This window comes from Xiphophorus maculatus, chromosome 6 (genome assembly GCF_002775205.1).
Source record: "Xiphophorus maculatus strain JP 163 A chromosome 6, X_maculatus-5.0-male, whole genome shotgun sequence".
Lineage (NCBI taxonomy): Eukaryota > Metazoa > Chordata > Actinopteri > Cyprinodontiformes > Poeciliidae > Xiphophorus > Xiphophorus maculatus.
This window is the reverse complement of record NC_036448.1, coordinates 14904777-14928685: the sequence shown is the minus strand read 5'-3', so window position 1 is coordinate 14928685 and position 23909 is coordinate 14904777. Positions and strand designations below refer to the sequence as shown.

General features: G+C 38.8%; 1 protein-coding gene across 1 annotated transcript; it reads right to left on the bottom strand.

Annotated features, from left to right (window-relative positions):
* Positions 1-18334: 18334 nt before the first annotated feature.
* On the bottom strand, positions 18335-22630 carry LOC111608805. Its single transcript, XM_023334944.1, has 2 exons — positions 22128-22630; positions 18335-20568 (listed from the first exon to the last, which is right to left on the bottom strand). Exon 2 carries the CDS (start codon positions 20529-20531, stop codon positions 19920-19922), a length of 612 nt encoding a protein of 203 aa, XP_023190712.1. The 5' UTR covers positions 20532-20568; positions 22128-22630; the 3' UTR covers positions 18335-19919.
* Positions 22631-23909: the final 1279 nt, after the last annotated feature.

Sequence of the window (23909 nt, the reverse complement as noted above, 5' to 3'; positions counted from 1 at the left end):
AAGTATCATGAGGCGGAGCCCAGCGAAACCAATGTGCACATTGAAGTTAGGGATTGCCCTCCAGTGGTCAGAGGAGAGCCAGTTTTACAGAGAAGGGAATTATTCTCTGGGAATTATTCATATAATCAAGTAGTTATCACATATAACTAAATACCTGTTTAGCTCTTTTGTTTCATATAGAACCAACTTAAGACACTTTAAAAGACAAACAGATCCAGTTTATACAGAAATAGTAGTAATTTAAAAAAATATACATAAAGAGATTTAAAACAAATTACATAGCTTCAAAACTGATTGTAATTCAGTTAAAGAGCAGTCAGTTTCTTTAGTGGTTTACCATTGTCATGACCTAAACTTTGCAAGAGGTGGATGTTTTGGAAACTACAAAAAGTCTAAGTTTGTGTCTGATATAATGAAAAATAGCAGCATCTTGGTACATTTAACGGAACACATCTGGATCCTCTTTGTGGAAATTTGATTTGTAGCTACGACACGGAAGTTCTCCCAAAAGTTAATGTCGCTCAGATGGTTGAGGAACGTTTAATCAGATTTCATGCCAACGTCTATTGTTTCATTCAAGAGGTTTTTATTTAACTTCAGGCAGAATATCTCGAGACTTTCTCTGAAATACATTAAATCACCTTGAAGGAGAGATTTTCTGAGTCAGAAGGAAAGAATTTAGGAACACCCTCATTTTAGCTGGAGGCAAAATTTTTATGTTCTTCATCTCCACAACCCACCACCGGGATCTTCGTGTTGCTGGAAGAACTGCTTGACCAGGATGTACTTTTCCCCCTGTTTTTTCCCAGTCTGTGTCTGGGCTGGCTTCCTCTGGGACATTTTCACATCTCCTTTGTTCTGCTAGTTCCCTAAAGATAGTTTTCACAACAGCACGCCAAAGAGTTTTTTATCCCTGCTTACAAAAGCTGCACTACTTCTTTAAACGATTTAATGGCGTGGTTTATCGCAAGGTTTACACATCCCAGTTCACGGAGTGTCATTTAATCTGTTCCCTCACATTCTGAAAGCCTCAGAACAGGTAAGCACAGACTGGTGCTGTCTTACACCGTCAACCGTACAGCGTGTCCCAGGTTGAACCTCATACCGTGGGAACTACGTTTGTGAAGCGCAGAGCATTGTTGCACACGAGATGTCAAGAGGGACAGTGGGATAAAACAAGAATTGTGCTGTTCCATGAACCAAATTCATTTGCTTGGCACACAGCAGCCTGTTCTTGTAACATCACCCGAGTCAACCCGGACCTCGTTAGGCCAGAAGCGTCTGATTGTTCTTCTCTTTTGGGTGCAACGCAGAGCACAGACTGAAGAAGCTATTATCCTGGACATCCCTACTGTACTGACATTTCGCAGAACCCTCTCAATTAAAACCTGCACACAAAGAGGACAAATGGCCTCTTTATGCGTCCTAAGATGTGAGTTAAAAGCTCTTTAATGGTTTACAGCGACACCTTTCTTCTGTAATGGGCCTCTCGCTTCCACAAGATTTTCACAGTTCAGATGACAAATGAGGGTTTTATAAGGCTGAAATTAAGTGAATGACCTCTGCTTTGTTTCTATTTCCTGGTTTTGAAAGTTTATTACATTCTGCCAGATCATAATAAAATTTATGGAACTTGGCTGTGTTTTTTTTTATAACTGGGTCAGCTCAGATCCTCTTTGTATGTGCGTTTACTTGCTGACGTGAAGGTTCAGTTCTTGAAGAGAAAACCTCACCCACAACTAAAGTTGAAATCTAAAATCCATGAATTATTTTACAGGAATTCACATTGTCCCTATGTCTAGCAGTGGGGAAAATATATTGAAGGAATGATGCGAAAAGTGCTGCAAAACCGCAAAAGGTGAGCAGGGTGTGTGTTTGTGGTGGTACAGTAGATGTGCTCATTGGTTCTTAAGCATATAAATGTTGCTTAATGCCAGATAAATAAAGGTATAATTTTGGCATACTACAATAACTGTGCATTCAAATATATTTTCTTGTAAGAGTATTCACAAGCACTTTTTTTTCTACAGTTGTGACAATACAGCTACAGACATTATTTGTACTTTATACAACAGACAAACACAAAGTCATAGGGAAAGACATATTTTACAAATAAAAACCTGTAAAATTCTCTCTGGCATTGTCATGTTGTGTGTTGGCGGTGGGGCAAAATGAACCAGGAACTACAGGGAGGTAACGTTTAAAGGCAGGATTAAACAGGAGGAACCAACAAGGAGTGCGGGCAGGAGAATGCTTTCAAAACTGTGAGGGTGAATGCTGGAACGAAAGACCTGGGCTGATTGTCTAATGGACTGCAGGTGTGAGATGAGACCGGAGAGGCGGAATGAGGAGGGAGAGAGAGAAACCAATGGAGAAACTGACTGCAGCAAACGAGGGGCAAACGATGAGGTAAATGACTAGCAGCTGGGGAGGTTAGAGTAATCAGCAGACTGACACAAAACAGGAAGGAAGGACAAACAGGGGAAGGAAATAAACTAAGAAATAAAGAAACTGAGAGAAAATAAAACTATGAGGAAGGATAAAATGATGAAAATAACTGAACTATCAGAGGAAACAAACATGGAAGAAGGAAAATAACAACTCAGTATGGGAGTATAACAGAAGAAAAGGGTCCAAGTAACTCAGGATATGACAGGCATATTTATTTATTCAGCATCTTTTAAGCCGACAGTCATAAATAAAATGGAATGCAATCATTTTCATTCAAAAGACAAACATTAGGGAAAAAACAGTGTCATGATGACCATTGGACAGAATAGGAGCATGGTTAGGTTATATAACAATATCCTAACATCTCACTGTCCACTGTTCAATCCATCATCAGATAATAGAAAGCGTAAAGCACAACTTTAACCCAACCAAGAAGCGACCATGCACAAAAAAGAAAAAAAAAAAAACAGGCAAAGAGGGAATGAATCAGAGATGATGCAAAAGGGAACATTTTTGGAGGATCACAAAATATTGTCAAGCAACCACACAAATGTGGTCCTTAGGAAAGATTGGTGGGGAAAATGTATCAAATTCATGAGACTCTTTTTAAAGTTCATCTTGTAAGAGATAAAGCAAACATGTTGGAAAAAGTTGCCAGCATCTTGCTGTGGAGATCCTTTATCTGTACTGACAGGAGAAGTGGTCCGAGACGCAGAGTAGATGTATGGTGGTCAGTAGAAGAAGAGTTCAAGTTTCCATTTCAATTGATCTTACTGTAAGCTAATAATAATACCAGTGTAAAAAGCAGCAGATAACAAAAAATCTGGATTTTTTCACATAGAAGAAACTAAGAGAAAGACCACAAATGTTATATAACAGCATACTGTTTATCTATTTATCACATAATAAGCCAGGAGGTCACAATATCTTTTTTTTAATTTGTAGATGTTGCAGAAGCCTTGAGGACATACCCTTGACTTGGCAAAGATTGTGCACCGCAGTTAATTTGCCACATGGTCAAGATAGCATAAAAATGAGAATGACTAATCAGAAAAACCTAATCCGAAACTTTGCTGTAGGATTATTGCATTATCTTTTACATGTAGGATAAGTAACCTGTATGTCATTGTTCTGTGTGCTTATAGAACAAAGCTTGTTCTATAAGCTTTGTTGAGCTTATAGAACAAAACTAAAGGGAGGTCTAGGTTTAAACCATAGAATTAAATCAGATTATTATGTTAAATCCTTTTTTGCAGTGGATGTAGGGACATACAGGGTCACTTTTCAATAAGTAGGTCTGAAATTTGGGGGATTTCATGTTTGAATTCATGACTTTTATGCATTAAAAAGCAAAGTGGTTGTCAATAGATATCCAAAGCCATCATGAAGCATGAATCGAACAAGTTCTGACACCATGACATTCAACTTGAAAGGCCTTCGTACAATAATTGGGACAGGCCTTGCTAGTTGTTTATGTAAGAGGGGCCTGTTTATTCATAGCGAGTTCAGTTTGCGTGAAAGCCCCGCCGGATCTCAATGGCTCCATTATTAGGCGAGTGGTTAAAGCCTCTTTCAAACTTCAAACATAAGAAGCCTCCTGCTCATGCAAACTGGCCCAGTGAGCTGCAAATAAACTAAAGCAATCATTCTGAGTTGGCATCAGTGTGGAGAACACAGAGGAAATCTAAACCCAGGAGGCCTGCGATTCATTACTGTCCCCTCCAAACCTTCTGCAAGTTCTTCTCTTCCTTTAACTTTGATGAAATGCATGATTGTTTTTTTTTTTGTTGTTCCGGAAACAGTCGGTTCCATAAATACCATGCAACTCTGTTTCATCTGCAGATGTAGTGACTCTGAAAAATACATGCGGTTGGTCGAGAGCTTATATTATTCCCACTGACCTGTTTGCAGGGTTTTCCGTATGCCGAGTCGCTTGAAAGAGAAACACACACACAGCTGGGTCATTGTTCTGTGTGCAAAGCTTCATTAAGAACGGATGGCTATAAGCCTCTTTCACTGTACTTTCTGCACTGGTAAACACTGAAACAAGTACAGCACAACCTAAACCGCACGTTTTAACCTGGTAGAAGCTGCGCATGCTGGGGTCAGAGCTTCACACCTGTTTCAGGATAAATTCAGAACAATGTTCTGTTGCCTCAACTCCTTTTTTGCATTGCAGCCTACCGCTTCCAGCTTTTCAGTGTGCAACAACCCCCCCCCCTTCATGAAAATCTTAACGCAAACACAATCCTCATACGTTATGCTGATTAGAAATACTTTTTGCTTTATTTCTTTTGTAAAAAGTAACATAACTCCCCAGTAAGAGCATGAGGAAACCTGTTGTCATCATTGCTACAACTCCACCACTGTCTTTGCAATCAAGCTGATTGTTTTCACACACAGAAATAGATCTAAGAATTAAATAACAGAGGGCATTCATTGCTTGGTGTGAATGAGATGAGTCTTTATGGCTTGTTGATTAAGCTGATCTCACCATCATGCTGGCTGTGTCACATGGCTAACCATATGCCAATCACCGGGTAAGAGCTACTGACATTGGGCACATTTATCCTGACTAGGAAAGCCTTTGAGCTATGCTGAGAGGAAAATGCTCGACCCGGAGAGTTGATTTTTCTTTTTGGAAGAGACAGTGCCTTCCACTTGTGTATAATTTTCTAGATAAATTGCTTTAAATTGTTGCATAGTTAAACTAAAATGCTATAAGGAACTTTATTTACTCAATTTGACTTTTTTTCAACTGTAAAGCTGTAAAAATGTTTTCTTCCGCATTGTGTTTCATGATGATTGCTCATGAGGTAGATAATGCATCTTCAGTATACTGAGAACAGCTTTATTATATGGTCTTTAATTTTTTTGTTATTCCAAATATACATGATTAACACTTTTAAATTTTATCGTTACAGGTATAATTACCTATTTTAGCAGTATGGAGAGCAAACAAATGCCAAATATGTACCCCAGAAAAATTTCTGAACAAGCATCTATGATCATGATGCAGGTTTTTATTCAGGACATTTTATCTTGGTTTAAACAATTTAAAACAGAAGATGATTTAATGGCTCAGGAAGTTATTTTCTACCATGCGGTACTTGTGCTGCCGTACCAAAAAACCCTAAACACTGCCATTTTCCATTGTGTCAAATAATGTGATTTATCTCCAAAGTCATGTTTACTCATTTATTTTTTAAATATTCCATTTAAATCTTTATAGATTATGTTAGATAGTAAAATCTAACATAATCAGTCTGTTCTGAGACAGACTGGTGACCTGTCCAGGGTGTACCCCGCCTCTCGCCCGGAACGTAGCTGGAGATAGTTAGCACCAGCAACCCTCCCGACCTCATTAGGGACAAGGGTGAACAGAAAATGGATGGATGGAGTAAAATCATATGAAACATTACATTAATGTGTGTTAGACCAAATGCTTGTAGTTGGGGTTTTTTATTGCCATGGAAGCACGTCTATATCTTGTCTTGTTGACTAAACAACCATCTCCACAAAAGTTGAGACATCCATCAGTATATTCAATTGTCAGTACAATCCAGTTTTTTTGTACAGTTTTTGTTATCCCAGATATCACTGTATTGCACTTTACAGCCAGGTTTAATTCACATGTAGCTAAATAAAAATCAAATTATATCCGAATTCACTGCAGATCAGTTCAGCTGTAAGCAATTCAGCTTGGCTTTATATACATGTTTAAATCTAATTACATGCAGGGCAACTTGATTCTGATCATAAAACAATGCAATCAGTGTCAGTTTATCTTTTAAAAGCAGTTGGTTAAAAAAAAAAAAAAAGTTGCTGTCTGAGGAAGCCCGACCGAATCTATCAAGAGATTGACGTAATGTTTGCAAAATTCTTTAATCATAGGAAGTGCAGTGACAGTGGAAATGAAACACTCCCTTTTAACAGAGAAAAATCTTAAGCAGAACCAGCACAGTATGAGTTGTTCTTATGGGGATATATTTCCATGACGAACAGGAAAACAGAAAGCAGAAACAGGACATGCATGCGTTGATTTTGGAGTATTGTCCTGTAAGCATGGTAGCAGTTGCCCAGTTAGCAGCTAAAGCTAGAAGAGAAACACAGTTAAACAGAGAGAACTGAACCATTTTTGAGATACAAAACAAAGAGATCAATATGGCTTGTGGCGGGAACATCTCCTTCAATGTCTTGATCCTGGAAAGTCAAAATGTTAAACATACAGAGGCTTAAGTTCAATGTAGCACATAAAAAAGTAGTAATAGTAAAAAGTAGTAGCAGTAATAATTGCAAAAAATCTAGAGAGAGTAGAAGTAGGAGAAAATAGCAGTGAGAAAATGTGGTTTATATGACCTCCAGCAATCTAAGCATACAACATCAATATAAGAAGATTCATCCATACCTAAGAGAAAGAACATTGCTTTGTCCTTTTTGTGAGGGTAGAATACATGACAATGAATATACATTTTCCAGGCGCGTGTATTGTGTTTTATTATGATACTACATGAGCAAACTCTTGCAATAAAACCAGTTCAAACTATTTTGGGTGGTGTTTTGTGTTCCCTACAGCAGTGGTGTTTCACTTCTGGTGTCAGGTGGTCCAAACAGACTTTTGGCTATGAACACATGAAGGGAGGAAAACAAAAATAATCCTACAGCCCCAGGAAAAAATTTGGCAACACAGCACTCCTAAATCAAAAAGAGATAACCTCTAACATACTTCATTTTAACAGCGCATTTTATTCCAGAGCATGTTCAATTTGAATGACTCATTATGTTTAATGTTAAAGTTAAATATTTTTTAAACAAAAACAGAATACAAAAATAATTAAAGTTTCCTAAGACTAAAACTTTGTATCCAAAACCTTCACTTCCTCACTTTTTTTTAAATTCACTGTCAAACAAGTACTACCACTGCTTCCAAAATTTCTGTCATTTTTAATCATTACCTATATCTTAAGCTTACATTTTTGTTTTTATCCTCTTCAATTGAACAAGAGCAAAATTTACCTTGCTCAGTGTCTTCACTCTCAGACTTCCAAGCAAGAGGTTTTTGGCACATGATGAAACTAAAATGACTGTTCTTCATCAGTCAGCTGTGATGTTCACCATTAGCTTGCCAAATCGGAGGAAACAGCTGTTTCCTTCTGCTGTCTGGCCTTTTTTTAGGTTCACTAAGCGATAGTACTCCACCCACACTTTTACCTACAAACATGAGCACTTTTACCTACAAACATAGTGATATGTCCATGTGTAATGCAGTTAAGCATGTAATTTAAAGTCAGTTGTTGCAATGAAGGAAAAGGATCAACAGATAGGATTAATTTCAGATATTTGTGTTGAAACCCAAGTCTGACTTGTTGTTTTTTTTTCAGCAGTATCTAAGTTACACATGCTAATGTGAGGTTTCATTTAACTTCCTTCTTCCTCTTATTTTGTTTATCAGTATGTGAGTATGCACCACTGCAAGTATTACTAAGTATTAATAAGGTGAGGAGGAGCACCAAGACTGCCATTCTAACTCTACTCTGTCACGTTTCAAAAACAAAAGTTACATCTTAATTCTACTTTGATGTTACCTTGAGGTCCAGTTGCTTCGTCCATATTTGGTACTTCTTGTTGGTACAATAAATATTATGTGTTTTGTTCAAAAATATTAAATAACATTTCCAAGTGTGACAGTTGCTGACACTATTCTTCCATGCCAATTCATGCATGCATTCACTGTGCTTTTTGTTGATACGCAAGTTCAAGTGTTTGTTAGAACAAAGAGTCAATCACCCAGTCACATAGCAGCAACTCCATGCATTCATGCATCTGGATGTGGTGAAGACAATTGACTAAAGTTCAAACTGAGCATCAAAATGTAGTAGAAGGGGGATTTAAGTGAATTTTCAAACACAACCATCTCATATGTTTGCAGATAAAGCTCCTGAGATGAGAGGATGTAAGATGTAACTTCCACTTACAGATGTGTAAGTGGAAGTTACACATATGTAACTTCCACTTACACAAGTTTAAAAACTTCCACTTACAGGACGGGCAACAGAGGAGATGACAGGGCATCTCCTCTGTTGCCGTCTGTTAGGGTAGCAACAGACGACAACAGAAGTTCCCTGGCTTCCCATCAAAGCCAGGGAACTAAAAATGTTCAACAACCTGATAAAGAAGTCTGGTTCTGTTCTGGGGACGATTGTGGAACCTCTGGAGATGATGATGTTGCATAAAATCAAAAAACAAATTATGGCCAACTGTTTTGACCATCCCTTCTTCATGAAACTTCTTGACAACAACAGAGCAGTCAGAGACTTCTTCAGATCTTCTATAGTATAAAACTCAACAGGAGATCATTTCTGCCCAAAGTCATTGACTTTTATAACAAGTCTTTGAATAATATGAGTAACAAGAACATTTAATTTCCCTTTGGTATCAAAACTATTCTCAGTTTAAATGAATTGACTAATTTTGGTGCCACAAAAAATAGGATCAAGGATGAAGGAGTAAGATACTGGAAAGGTGCACATAAAAAAATGTGGCTACTTACTTGGTATTTGTTATAGTGTTTCATGTCTTTCCCTGTTTTCCCAATGTTCCTGCCTGTCTCTGTTTGTGTTGGCGTGGTTTCCAAGGCTGCTGCTCAGCTTATTCAGTCTGCCCACCTGCTCTTAATAGCCTGCAGGGTACCTGCTATGGCCTTGTAACTGTCTCCTGCCACAGAGTTGTTGCAGGATCAGTGAAGTTATCAGCAACAAGAACATTGGTAGTTAAAATTATAAAACAGGTATTACCAGCCTTTCCAGGTGTCCTGGATTTAGTTGCAGCTCAGTTTGAAAAACTTTGTCAAGCTATGTATTTATAAAAAAACCCCCAATACATTACAATAAAATTTGCAATGAAAAATGACAGTAGATTCTGTGTATCAGTATAATCATTATGCCTTTCAACCAAAGCACAAGTCAAACCCTTTGTTTTAAATTTTATTTAGTTTTTATTTAGTTAGTTATTTAGGGACATAATATTTATTGCATGCCATTTGTGAAAGATTTCAGTGACACAACCGAAATGCTAATGAAGTTCATGTAATTAGCATTGGGGAAAGCACTGGGGAAATGTAGCGCCTTAGAGCTACATGATATAGAGTTTTATGTATCAAATTGGTATTTGGTAAATGTCTGTTCTTAAATTCAAGGCCAGCAAATTAGGAGAATTTTGCTGCTTTAGAGGTGCAGCTAATCAGGTGATTAGCTAATCAAGTGTATTTGATTAGCTCAGCCTGTGTGCGACTTACCCGCTTGACTTTTACATGAACAATAGAAAAACACTGATGGGCTGATCAGACCTCATACTAATGTGTCCACAGTTATTCAGTCTTGAGTAGCTTTAAACATGTGTTTGTACCTGGCATGCCTCCAAAGCTGTATAATCATTTTGAGTAAAGATGTAGCTTTGTCACATTCTCAGCTGTTAGCTAAGCATCATGCCATATGACAGGTATCATAGATATATTCATGTCGTTCAAGCTGTGTTGGTATTATGCCATATCTTGTTCATCAGTCAGTTCTACAAAACTACTTACAAATATTTCTAAAGCTCATGTCCTGTGATAGACCAGAAAACTGTCCAGGGTGTACCTCACTTCTTGCTCAGAATGCAAGGAAAGCAGGTATAAAGGACAGAAGAATGAATGGATGGATGGATGGATGGATGGATGGATGGATGGATGGATGGATGGATGGATGGATGGATGAAATTATGTGACAGTTAAGGGCTGAGTTTTAACAGTTTTTTTTTGTCAGATCAGGTCAGACATCAGTGTTTTCCTGTCACCAGCCTGCATTTAGGTTATCTTCAGAAATGTTTTATGACTTCACTGGCCTCTCAATATGTCTTTAGCTCTTCAGGATTTGGAAAATATATTCTACCATCTAAGCCGCTGTTATCATCATCACCATCATCTCTTTGCTTTATCAAAGCCCACTTAGTTTATCATTGAATCCTTTGTCCCATACATACCGTTCACCATAGCATACATTTTGAACTGAACTCTGTCATTTGATTGTTTAAATTGATTGTGCAAATGTTTAAACGCCCATGTAATCATTTCTTATTTCTTTATCTTCTTTGAGTTAAAAGTAGGGGCAGAAATCAACCATTCAGGACATCATAACGGACAAGTCAACTGCATATCACAGGTTGTTGGAACAGGATTGAAAGGACACAGCAAACAACCTATTTGTTGTGGCAACAGAAAACAGGCTGAGAAATATTTAACAAGACAGTAAATTGCTTATTGTATAACTCCAGGAATAGGTTTGCCAAAGAAAGGTGGGACAAGTGGACACACAAATGATTGGTTGTAATATACAGCGAGCACAGTGAGGATTTACAACCAGAGGAGGAGGATTATGTTTTATTACACATGCCGTCACTGGTTGTAATCCACTTTAACAGGGCCTTGTTTGCTGACATGCTGCAGATAGGACACATAATAGAATTATTCAATCAAAGTCAGGGGTAAAATTAGCATTGTTAACCTGTCAGACCTGAATATATGCATCATGTCTGGCACCATAATAATAATAATAATAATAATAATAATAATGACAAAGTGGATTTTAATTGCTATTCTTGATTTACAAGTCTGTCTTTGTTCGTCAACTATGGTCCGGAGGTCTGAACGTCTTGGATAGGATGAGGAGCCCTAAGGGTGCAGGGTCAGATTAAAGAAGAGTTTCAACTATTCCAAGGAGGCAGTTGAGGTGGTTCAGACATCCGATCAGAATGTCTCATGGATGGATGGATGGAACAAAACAAGCAAAAAAGAACTGGAAAAATACAAAAGGACACTCTCAACAGAAGATTGCTTCCTTTGTGCCTGATGTGATGTCACCAAAGGCATGTGTTCTTGTGGTAGTTTGATGTTTTTAAGGAAACAACAAACGCATAAAGCACTGACCATGTTGTTCTGCAGATTATACTTTATCTTTTGATTGACTTTTGCAATCAAAACTCTACTTACCTGCTTTAAAATCTAAATATCTGTCTGTTTTTGTGAAGTCCCAAAACAAGAAAATAGTTAAACAAAAAAGAACTACACCTCTGTATTTTCTTACATCACTGCAATTACATCGGGGACATTAAAAATCAACATTTCAAGTGTAAATTATTTCTCCTGTATTAGAAAAGATACAGCTGTGCTGTATTTTTGTCCCAGACAGACTTGCTGCTGGTTCTGTTATCATATGTTCTGTCTTATGTCAACAGAGCATACATTCTAAAAGATTATTTTGGAGGGGAACAGTGCTCATGTGATCACAACGAGCCAGTTAAACATGGCCCTCGATGTTGACATTGACAAACGTGCCAAGAAAGGATCCAAACAAGACACTGTTCCTAGAAAAACGTGCTGGATTAAAAAAAGAGAAAATATTTGAGAGCACATGTTGCCTTATTTGTTTGCTTTGAATTTAACATTCACTCTCTGGTTAGCTTTCAGGTTTGTTAGGGGAAGTAGACGCACTGACCTCAAGTTTTTGTTGTGGGTGTTTCAATGTGACCACGAGGAACAATCACACAGCAATGAGGGGGAGGAATTGTGACGACAATACCGAGGCTGTCCCCTGCTGGCCCCAGGGCCACATAAAGATCTGATTATTCCCCCACCTCACCCCTCTTTGCTCGTTGGCTGGTCTTGCAATCAGACAGGGGACTCAGTATTTCCCTTCCTGTGCTGAGCATTGGGGACTCTCCTGCGGTCTCTGCAGCCAGTGCACAGCACTTTAAGCAGAGCTGTTGTTTGCAAGAGCCACTGTGGGAAAGTCATTAAAGTGTAAAGCATCCCCCTTTTATTTGTTTGCAAAGGACTCCTGGAAGAGGTTTCCCCTAAAGGCGGTGGATGGTAATGAGTGCTGACACTTACTGGGCCACCCCTGCGGGGCCATGTGTGACGATAGCCGCTGCCATGGCAAACGGATTCTCCGATAGAAAAACCAGCTTGTTGAACACACAGTGAGAATGGCTTCCTCTCTTCAACAGGTGGCCAGTATCTCTACCACCAGCTCCAAACTAAACTGGCCTCTTGTTCCTGCAGGAAAAGTGCTCACTGTTAGTGGTGCCATGTTATTGTCTGTGAAACAAAACACCTGACACATAAGGGCTTAGACATTTATTTAAATATGGTCATTTGACTCCCACTGATCATATGGTACATATTAAATATTAAGCAATGCACCTGACAGTGCACAAGTAAGCAGAAAGGGACCTTTCCCTCAAAGAAGGGTGTCCCGGCAGACCGTTATCAAAGCATTAGAAAACCACAAAAGCAGACGTAAAAGCATTACGAGTGGTTTTCTGGGCTCCACCTAGAGGGTTGCCTTTACTGCAGGAGCACAATTCCAGTTTATGCATATAAAACAATTAGAGGTGAATCAGTCTCCAGGTTATAAGTGATGCAGAGGGGACAAGCAGCATGCACAGAAAAAGCTGACATCAGATGGATGTTGATTTCCCGAGTGTGACAGTCTTCCCTGAAATGTGGAACAGGGAAACCAGTCTGAAGCGGTCTGCTGTGCAGGAGTGTTTTTTTTTTTCAATCGATGTCCCTGTATTTCTTTGAACAAGCAGGGGCCTCTGCTGGAACTGAGTGGTACAACATGTTGTTTACCAAAACTTTTGTACCATGGGAGATCTCGGTTACAGGGAGCTGAATTCTCAAACATAATCCCTAAAACACTTACTCTAACAAGTATCTTATCAGGGGGTAAAGTCTTCTCAGTGGTTAAGATATGTGCATTTTTAGGGGCTACTATGGAGCCAGTCATCACAGTGTGTTATTTTGGTGTGCAGATTTTCGAAATTGACTGTTTGACAAGTCATCACCTTTAAATATTTGTTCACCAATGTTCTATTCTGAGTATGCGCATTGATTTGCTAAGATAAACAGAGGGTCACATGCATGAGAATAAACTTCGCAGAATCACTCAAAGACAGCATGCAGCAAAGAGAAACCGTCTGCACCCTGTATGCACAGAGGTCGAGTGTAACTGAAACATCCAGAAGCAAAGTCAATTGACCTAATAGCTGCATGTCAGAAAGAAAAATTGATCGGAAGGCTCTACATTGATGTTTTCCCATGAAGCTGAATGGTTGACACATGATGTCCTTTCTGTGCATTACCAGCCCCCTTTCAGAGGGCCCACGTATAGATTGGTAAATAAAAAAGATAGGTTATGCAACTGCCAAGCCACTTGAATATGTTGCCATTTAGCAAGTGTTAATAGTGGATTTAGGAATGGAAAGGGATCCATTGTTAGCCCTGGTTAATATGCAAGTCTCTGCTAGAAATACCACAAGAACACCGGTTGGTTTTGATTAAAGTCAGCAGGACTTTTTTCCTTTCACTTTTTCAGGTCTGTGAAAAATTTCATTCTACTCAGGCATGGGAGAGGAGAGTTTGTGGACACTGGCTAAAAGAGCCCTGCGGTGGCAAGTCCAGTCTGTAAGTGGCACACAGAGTTAACCAAAACAATCCCAGTACCCCTTAGAATTAAGCCAGCTTTGTCTGTTTTCTGATCAAATCAGGTGTCCAAAGGTAGATGGGAAGCATTGTCGAGTAAACACATCCCCTGCAGGGCTGCAGAATGCAAAACAACCTGAACACATGCTTACTCGCTTATTCATTGTACACTCTTTAATATCATTGCTGACCTGGAGAATATGTGTGCAATGAAGTGTATTGAAACCCATGGTAAATGCAGCTAATTGATGGCCTTGTTCAGTTCAGTCTGAGCCCAGCGAGCCACCCTATCCCATACATGCTCCCTCTGCTTCCACCCAGTTTCTCTTTAGAAGCGGACTGAACTGGGTTGGAGTTATATAACAAGTGACTGTTCTCATAGATCCTCAGCAGCTCGTCTTCCCCTAATCTTTTCGGCTTGATTGCACCCTGCAGCCCCCTCCCTTCTTCTGCCGACTCATTCCATTCAGTGTTCCCGCGCACAGGCACATCAGCACAGGAGCACATGAACGGAGCATCTGAATCCGCCATGCTCCGGTTTGGAGCGGATTTTGACGCACAAGTGCAGGTGTCAGTGTTTGTGTGTCTTTTTAACATCGGTGTGGGACAATGGTGAAGAGGACTTGCGGTGGATGCATTTGAGAGTAGGTATCTGGAATTCCATACATAATGTGTGCAGGTGTTTTTGGCACACACTGTTTGAATCACTTCAAACATTTGTGTGAATGAGTAGAGACACTTACATGGACGTACGCATGGCAATGCGGAGGGTCATGACACTCAGATATTTTGGCTAAAACTAGAAACATTTCTATATCGCATCAATATATGGATATAACATGCAGATAAAATTGTGTCAGCAGTTAATTTGCCTGATGACAGGTCTTTACGCCTTTCAAACTGTACAGCTTTTGGTGTTGATAGAAAATTAACATATTTTTAATTTGCTTTGTAAAGGTTTTCTTATCAATTGAACTTTTTTCATATTTTGCCACATTACATGTAAAGACTTAAGTGTACTTAAGTCTTTGGAGTTTTATATGACAGATTAACACAAAGCATTGCATGCATATGTGGAAAATATATCTACAAACAGGGAGGAGTCATTGGAGGGAATCTAAAGGACGACATAAAGAGGACCGTGTTTGTCTTTAAAGAAAAATGGAATATTTGGGTTCATTTGAGTCCATGTCAAGTCCAAATTGTCAAGATTCTGCATTGCTGAGTGTAGAATGGTAAATGGCCTATAACACTTTATCAAGTCCGGAGGACCCCAAAGCGCTTCACACTACATTTAGTTATTTAGTCATTCACCCATTCACGCACACATTCACAAGCTGTCTCCACCTGGCTCTCTGACCATCACCAGGCAAGGTGGGTCATGTGTTTTGCCCAAGAACACAACACACAGGCAGATAGAGCTAGAATCAAACCAGCAACCCATCGATCATTTGCACCATCATGTTGCTGCAAATGACATAATCGGACCATTGACCACAGCTACTGCGTGCTCACTTCCTGCCTGTGCTCCCAGGTTCACACTATTACTCACACTCACAACAATGAGGAACACACTGCTAATGGAGACCCACTGATCTTAAGGGCCTTACGATCATCTATATCCACATCTGTGTGGAACCATGGAATATCCACCTTTTTTGTGTTTTAAAATATTTCTTTAGTTTTGCATAGTCTGTTTATGCTGTGGCTCTAGTCTAATTCATTTAAAATAATGTGTGTTATGTCACCATTGCAACGTGTGGAAAAGTTCAGCATGTGTCACCACTTTGGCAAGGTACGGCATGTTTTTTTAATTCACTGACCAGCTCCTCCCAGCATAGAGAACATTGCTGTGGTACAAAAAATAAACAAAAAAAAAAAGCTGCATCTGGTGAAACCATTTTAATTACCGGTACCTATCCTGTGGCATCATGCAGGTGTGCCAAATAAGTTCTTCAGAATTTGCAAATTACAACCGGTAATAAGGAAGTCTGCATTCCAATAAAATAAAACTCCCTTGTTGTCCCTTGAAGGAATATTTTGACAATTTGCCAGAGTATGACTGGCAGTACTTCCCTGCTTGTAAAATGGGTTTTAAAGCAGTCTGAGGGCAGGGTGCCCTGAAGTGCTAAAGTCTGACATCCACCTGTCCTTTATTTTGTGAAAAGTAAGCTAAACAACATCCGTTAACCATGGCACAGCTCCCTGATCTTTGCCCACCAAAACCATAAACATAAAAATGCTCCACTTAGCGCTGTAGGGAGTAAACTCTCCAGCATCAAGATGCCTAAATCTTCATTGTGTTTTACAATTTGTTCATTCGAGTCTGAGAGGTAGAGGATATAGGACAGTGTTTGGCAAGAGTCCCACAGGACATGTCTATTGGATCTGGGCCTGGCAATGAAACATAAAAGCAGATTAGAGCAGGAAGTGGGTGGATTGATGACTTTCCAAAAAATAAATATTTTCTGACACAGCATAGTCAAAGAAAATCCCAATAAATGAAGTGGACATATGACACTATCTGCGTCTTGGCTGAGTTTCCTTCCTGGCTCCTGCGGTCACAGACAAGCCTCAACCCACCATCTGCTTCCTGACACTACTGTGACCACATTTTGGACAAGAAACCCAAATAAACTTCGTTGTGTTAAGATTACAACATACTATTTTAAATCAATTGTTCTCACTTCTTGTGTATGGATTTACAGTGCCTCACCAGGATATTCATACCCCTTGAACTTTTGCTTTTGGGCATGTCACAACCTCATATTAAAACATCTTTTCTTGGTTTTGGACAACTGTCAAGTGGAGTGCTAAGGATACAGTGTTCACTATATTTTATGAAAACAAATTTGAAAGTGTGCAGTGCAATTGTATCCGTGCCCCCCAAAGTCAATTTATAGAATCACCTTTCGCTGCACTTACAGTTGCAAACCTTGTGGGTTATGTCTCTACCAGCTGTGCACATCCAGAGACAGACATATTTTCCTGTTCTTTGCAAAATAACTCAAGTTCAGTCAGACTGGATGAGCAGACTCTCAGGTCAATAATTTTCTAGCTCTCAAAAGGTCTCTAATTTGATTTAGGACAAAAAGAACTTATACCATATGTGTGCCACAATTGTGAGATTTTTATTAGATGAAGAAAAAACAAAAAATTCATATTTTTATTTAACTTTGTAAATATGTGCTGTCTTGTTTGGATTTCTCTCTTTTTAAATAATATGCCACAGAGTAAATGTAAAAAGGGTATGAGAATATTTGCAACACAGTCCTTAGAGGACGAAATAGAGGGGGAAAAAATTAAGCATGAGAAAAGCTCTCCTAGTCATTTTAACTCGGACGCCAGGAAATTCTCTGCCTTCATCATTTCATGTGGAAACAAGAGATTTATCTTCAGAACCATCTGAGGGCAGGGAACTGGTTAATTCCAGGTGAAGCTGTACTGTCATGTTTTAAATTGTACGCATTGTGTAAACACCTCTGTAATAATAAAACACTTGTAAGAAAAAAAATTGGCTCAAAGATATTTTCATTCACTCACGATATGTCCTCCAGCACAGATTCAGACTCGTTAATTTCCAGTAAGCACTTGTTCGGATTTACTGGTATTTCTCTGCAGGTTGGAAAATGCAGGCAAGTTACGCAACGTTTGTTGCAACTCAAAGATGTGACATCTTACTGCCCTCTGGTGGCAGTATTTTGTCCTCCCGTTTAAACACTCCAGGAAAGCCAGATGGAGCTCATGTTGCACTCTTTGCTCAAGGCCATCTTGATTTAATGTGTTTATAGAGGAGACAAGATTTCTTGTCCTTCGCACCACATTTTCAGCCAGCCTGCCTTGGCTTTTAGCACCAGAAATGTCAAACAGCGCTAAATCATTAAGATAAGGAATTAATTTGCCATAGAATTGATTAGGAAAAGTTGACAAGTTATCGAGATCAACTTTCATTTTACAGCTCACGTAAAGCTTGTTGCAAAACCTTTGGAGAAGCCGTTAAAACACAGAACAAATACCGCCATGTCAAATGAGATTTCCAAGTAACTCATTTTGTGATACAATTCAACTAATGATGAATGAAGAAATGTAGTGGAATACATGAAAACATGAAAGTAGAGTGAATATTTAACTAAGAGACAGTAATCGCAAACACACAGTCAAGAAAAGCCTTCGCTGGGTTTAGTGAAAGAAAATGAAGCAAATCATCTGAGACTTGAATAAATTTGGTAAGCTGACTCAGACCATTCCACGTTTTGAACATAATTTATGGAAAAAAAATGTGATTAGATCTCTTTTTATTTGTGAATTCATACACACATAAAAAGCAACAACATACTAGATGCTATTACTAACATCTAGTATGAATTTTATGTCAACCGGCCAATTTTGTAATATATTTCTTGAGATGTATTGTAATTGTTTTCTCCACTGTAAAAAAAAAAAGTCCAGTTAGACCTCATTTCACATGAAAAGTAGAGCAGTCTCAATGAGTTTTCAGTGAAACGTCACACATGTATACCTTGAATTTTACTGAAAGAGCTCTTTTGTTTATTTCTTTTATGCAATTTACATTTGGAATAGTTATTTTAAATTATAAACCTCACAAAAATAGTTTCGTCCTTTACAGTTTTTTTTCAGCAGGTTCTTATGCTACACAAAATAAAACCACAGACAAAACACCGACAATTCACGAGAATATTTGCATCTTCAAGTCTTTTGTTTTTCCAGAGCATGCGCAAAAAAACACAAGCTCAGTGCTCTAACTTGGTATGACACTGATCTTTATCAGGGGAAAAAAAGTCATTTTGAGAGACAATGTTGCAGTCGTTTATGGTCTAGTTGGCTTTCATGGTGTGTACACTGTCGCTACTTCAAATACACATCTTAAAGGAAACATTTAGGCCATTGGCATGCACCACAAAAAAATCTTCTGAGTCCAGAGCAACATAGAGGCTTTCTCGGGAAACTGCAGTTTGCACATTTTAATTAGCCCTCATTGAAATGATCCTGAAATTTTCATCTAAGGCAACTTTCCTTTCAAAGGAGATCAGTTGTTTAACGTCTCCTGTGATCACACAGACTTATGGCTGATAAGAAGATATCACAGTGATTGGGAGCAGATGTAATCTCACCTTTTATACTCTAATAAACCTGGTTTTGCAATGTCGTAAATACGGTGAAGTGAACTTCATGTGTTCACACAAGTCTAAATCGAGCCCCACGATAAGTTTAACAACAGATAAACATTATCACAAGGTTTGGATAATGAAGAGAAACACAGTATTCCCAGTGTTAACTATTGTGATGACAAAAGCTACAAGAATTATGCTTCCAAAGATTTGACAATATGCACCGTTTAACACTGAGTTAATATACTGCAAATATACTTGCTAAAGGTCTTGTGATTAGAAATTAGTCTCTGTTCGGAAAATGTTGCTTTGAGTCCCCTTTGACCTATAAAATTGTATGTCCCTAAAATGAGCTCAGCAATTCAGCAAATGCCAGATTTTGCCCATGTCAAGAACAGCTTCTGACCTTTCACATGTAATTTCAGGTTAAAAATGTGATCCAAGTTTTCTCTCAAACCTTCTGAAATCTCCGCCGATGGTCGAGGTCAGCAGTCACCACAGGTGCAGAGAAAAAAATGTGTTCCTCTTCATTTCTGCATTGAAATTGTCCATAATGCCCTGGATTTAAGCAAATTTATAAGGGAACAGCACAAAAGAGGTAGGAATTTGGAATTCCAAAAGCTTCAATTCACAAGTACGCTGATGTGTGTTCAACATTGCATGCTAACGACATGTTGCACAGAAAGAGAAATCAAAACCACACTCTTCACAAATTTATATCGCATTACGTAAACAAGAGGACACAGTCCCAGCAACCAAACTCAGAAGCGTATGTACACAACTAGAGCTCTGGATTTTATAAAGGTGTTTCTGCTTTGCTAGGTGACCACTTCTTCTCGTGGCAGGTTGAGCCTCACCTCCCCGCCCGCTGCTGCAGAAGCTGAGTACGTTGCCGTGGCAGAAGTGCAGGAGGGGCCATTGGTCTCCATGGTGAAGAGCTTGCAAGGTCCCTGTAGGGTCACACCAGGGGCCTCTCGTTCCGGGCTGGAGGCTCTGGATGATCCAACAGAGGATGTGGGGCTCAGCTGCACAGCTGTGGTGTCCTGCAGCGTGTGCTCGCTGGTCTCTATTTCAAACGCTGCACCACCAGCCAGCCCACCATGTCCCATCAATCCCGCCCCCCTGCCGCCCACCTGAGAGCCTCGAGAGCTGCTCGGGGGAGGGAGACGGCTGCACACGCAGCAGGCGCCAAAGAAGGAGAAGGCCACCAGCAGCAGGACGGGTCCGATTATGATCGGAGGGTTGGCAGAAGGCACCAGCGTGCTGAAGGCGAATGCTCCCACCAGGGTGATGTTGAGTCCTGCCAACATGATGCAGAGTCCACAGGCACAGCAGAGCGCCGGAGAGGGAAGGCCATGAGGACGAGACTTCTTCTTCTTGGGCTCCTTTTTAGGCACAGAGGTGCTGTTGCTCCTGTCAGTGATGACCATGTTGTTACGTCCGGGACTTCTTTTGTCTATCTTCTATCTTTATGGGCACAGAATAAAAACATAAATAGACTTCAGCACTGACTATAACACATGTATTCTCTAAGCTCATAATATTTTAATCTAACCACTGCAGTGTCCTTCCTGGGAGTTTATTTTATGCATCACTGAACACTAATCATTCATTGCTGTGTTGCTACAGAGCCCTGCAGAAGTATTCATACACCGTGAACATTTCCACATTATGGCAAGTCACAACCTCACACTTTGGCGTGTTTTACTGTGATTGTATGTGATACACCATTAAAACATTGTATGTGATTATACAGTGGAAGGAAAAGTATGCAGTATTTTCTTTCTTTTTTCTTTACAACTAAAAATCTTAAACATATGTCATGCATTTGTATTTATCCCTCCCGAGTAAATGCTTTGTAGAACCACCTGTTGGTGCTTCTCTGCTTCTCTGAAAGATGCTCTCCTCATTAGATATTCACAGTTTTGAATATCTAAGACCTTTTTTAGCGTGCATTCTAAAAAGGTCACTAGTTTTCTCTAAGGAAACTTTGAAGTATTTGTAACAGTAGTGGAAATAAATTACACACAGATATATACAGTATATACTACTTAGGTGACTTCTGAAGGTATTTGATGGCATCATATTTTATTTTAGGGGTATACTGGAAAAAGAAGAAAAATACAAAGAAATGTCAGAATGAAAAATGTTGAATTTTCATTCTTCTGTAAAATATAAAATAAAATAAAAGTTGAGAATCCTTTTTCGGGGTTTTTCCCTCTTCACAATTACATGCTACATTGATTTAGCCCATCACAAGCTCAGTAAAACACATTTAATTTTTTGTTGTTGTGATGTTCAAGGAGTCTGATCACTTTTGCGAAGTACTGTACTTTATATTTTGAAAACAAAGAGCAGCCATAAACACACATGTAGTAAAAAAAATATATTGTAACTCAAGCAATGCAACAGGAAACAGTGACCACTGTGTACTTCATATCAGTGACTGGCACTTAAACAGCAGTGCTGACATCCAAAGCCTGCATTACATAATCTGAAAGAAAGCCTTATAATGCAATCCTGAAATCATAAACCAATCTCCAAGATGTTCTCAGTAAAAATTTAGTTTTATATATCAATTCTACAATTTAATTGATGGATTTCAAAGACATAAAAATGAATTGAGATAGACAAACAGCAAATGTGTTGAAGTAAATAATAGCATGTAATTGTTAAATTCTTACAAAAAAAAACATGCTTTCTTCTCTGCGGCTTAACAACTGAGGATGTCTGACAAGCGTTGACGTCTATTTGCTCTGGATCAGAGAACTTAAATATGATCAGAAGTGTAGCTGCTACTTCAGGCCAGAAAGGCCTTTGGTTCACATTTGCTATCAAATAATGTTCCATTTCAAATTTATTTCAGTTTGCATGTATTCAGCATGTTAGAGCTAAGAAGAGTATGCCGTCTTTCATATCTTGCGCAAGTGTAAATTGGATTTTGTCAGGATGTATGTCCCAAGCATTAAGATATGCTGATTCTATGTAAAAAAAAATAAAATAAACAAATCTGAATAAATTCTTACCCATTATGTCGACCCAGCAAAGGTGCTTCCATTGTTACTCCATTAGATTTTCACGGTGATCCCCCGTTTCATAGTCGCATGTAATTACTGACACGCTAAAAGGCTGCATCAACAACAAACGGATATTGTGCATCCTGCTGTCGTTGCTCTTTCTTTTCCCCCTTTTCAACCCCGAGCCGCACAAGTCATGGGAGGAATTCAATCAGTGGCACAGGAAACGTCAGACAAAGCTGTGGGGTGTCTAATCCGGCGGGAGACAGAAGATAATTTAGGTGAGACGGCAATTCTTTTGAGCTGACTCGCTGCTCCAGATGTGGACCGGGGGAGAGATGCTTGTAGCGCCTGACAGGTCACGTAAATGGCGGATCCACACTGCGTGTCCGAAGCATCTTCCTATCTGGCAGGGCAAAGGATTCATGTTTTCTTAATTCATATCTGCTGAGTGCCGCGCAGAGCTTATGCCCTCCTCTGTGGACCGCTGGATGCGATGAGCTGGTCTCCACGTCAGCGATCCATCCATCAGTGGGTCGTTGTATGGCAAGCTGATTTACCACATAATTAAAAAAAACAACAACTATATAATATGTCTTTCTTGTCAAAACCAATGTTTAAGAATCTAGAATGTCTTTGTTGTTGTCATTAGTTAATATTTATGCTGCATCAAAGTTCATTCACTTCAACAATGAAGAACTTAAATTTTCACCTCTTCATATTGACAGGCATTAAAATATCAATGGCAACTTTGCAAGCTGATTGTTCAGGATTTTTGAAGACTTTCTGTGAAAAGCTTTTACCATGAAATGCTTTCTTCTTCTTTTTTTTTTTTTTTTACCCATATTAATAGCTCTTATGAAAAAAATTTAAGAGTGGGGTAGACGTCTACAATCTCAAAACACCAGTAAAGTCAAGAAATCATATTAAGTTTTGTGAGTGTGATTTTATGCAGTGCAAAGATATTGTCATGTGTGCAATCGTTAATTAGGTGCCACCTAATGATTATTTACATGGAAATGCAGACTGGAGTCTTTGCACCACCAGTGACCTTCCTGTGTGAAACAAGTACTAAAAACAAAACAAACGTCTGAGGTCTGAGTAGCTATCAAATGAAAAAGCAAAGCACTACAGCAATCAATAAAATAATGATTATTTAAACCACTCTAATTGTATGTTTTGTGACTATTACCCAGCTATACTTTTTTTTAACCTTTTACTGGAGGTCTAAAATATTTGTTGTTTGTTTGCCTGTTTGCATGCTTATGCTGATGTGGAAATTTGATCTCTAAATATATAAAATATGTGTTTTTATTTTACATCTCCAAAATTAAACCCACCAGTATTATGCTTATCTGAAATGTGTTGCTTATAAACTGTTACTTTCTTAAGCTCAGTTGCAAAATGTTTAGCTTAAGACCAAACAATGTTTTTTTGGAGCTGACAGTCTAAACATAAATGGGAAAATTAACATTCTTTGTCAAAGACTTGAAGTATCTAAAATGTACAAAAGAAAGAGTACATCTTTGAGTATTTCAACTTTTTGAAAAGCTGAAATACATAAGTTTTTAGCAAATAAATATTTTAAAAAGTTTTAGAAGCTTCTGTTTCTTTGACAGGTAAGTTCCAGAGACCTATCAGTTGATATATCCCGTTTACAGAAAGAATGATATAATTAATAGTAAGGTTCTCTATAGGATGTGAATAACATGAACAATCACAAGCCTCATTTCATTTAATTTCAATATCCATTTAATGAAACCTGGCAGTGATTTAAAGAGTCATAAGACA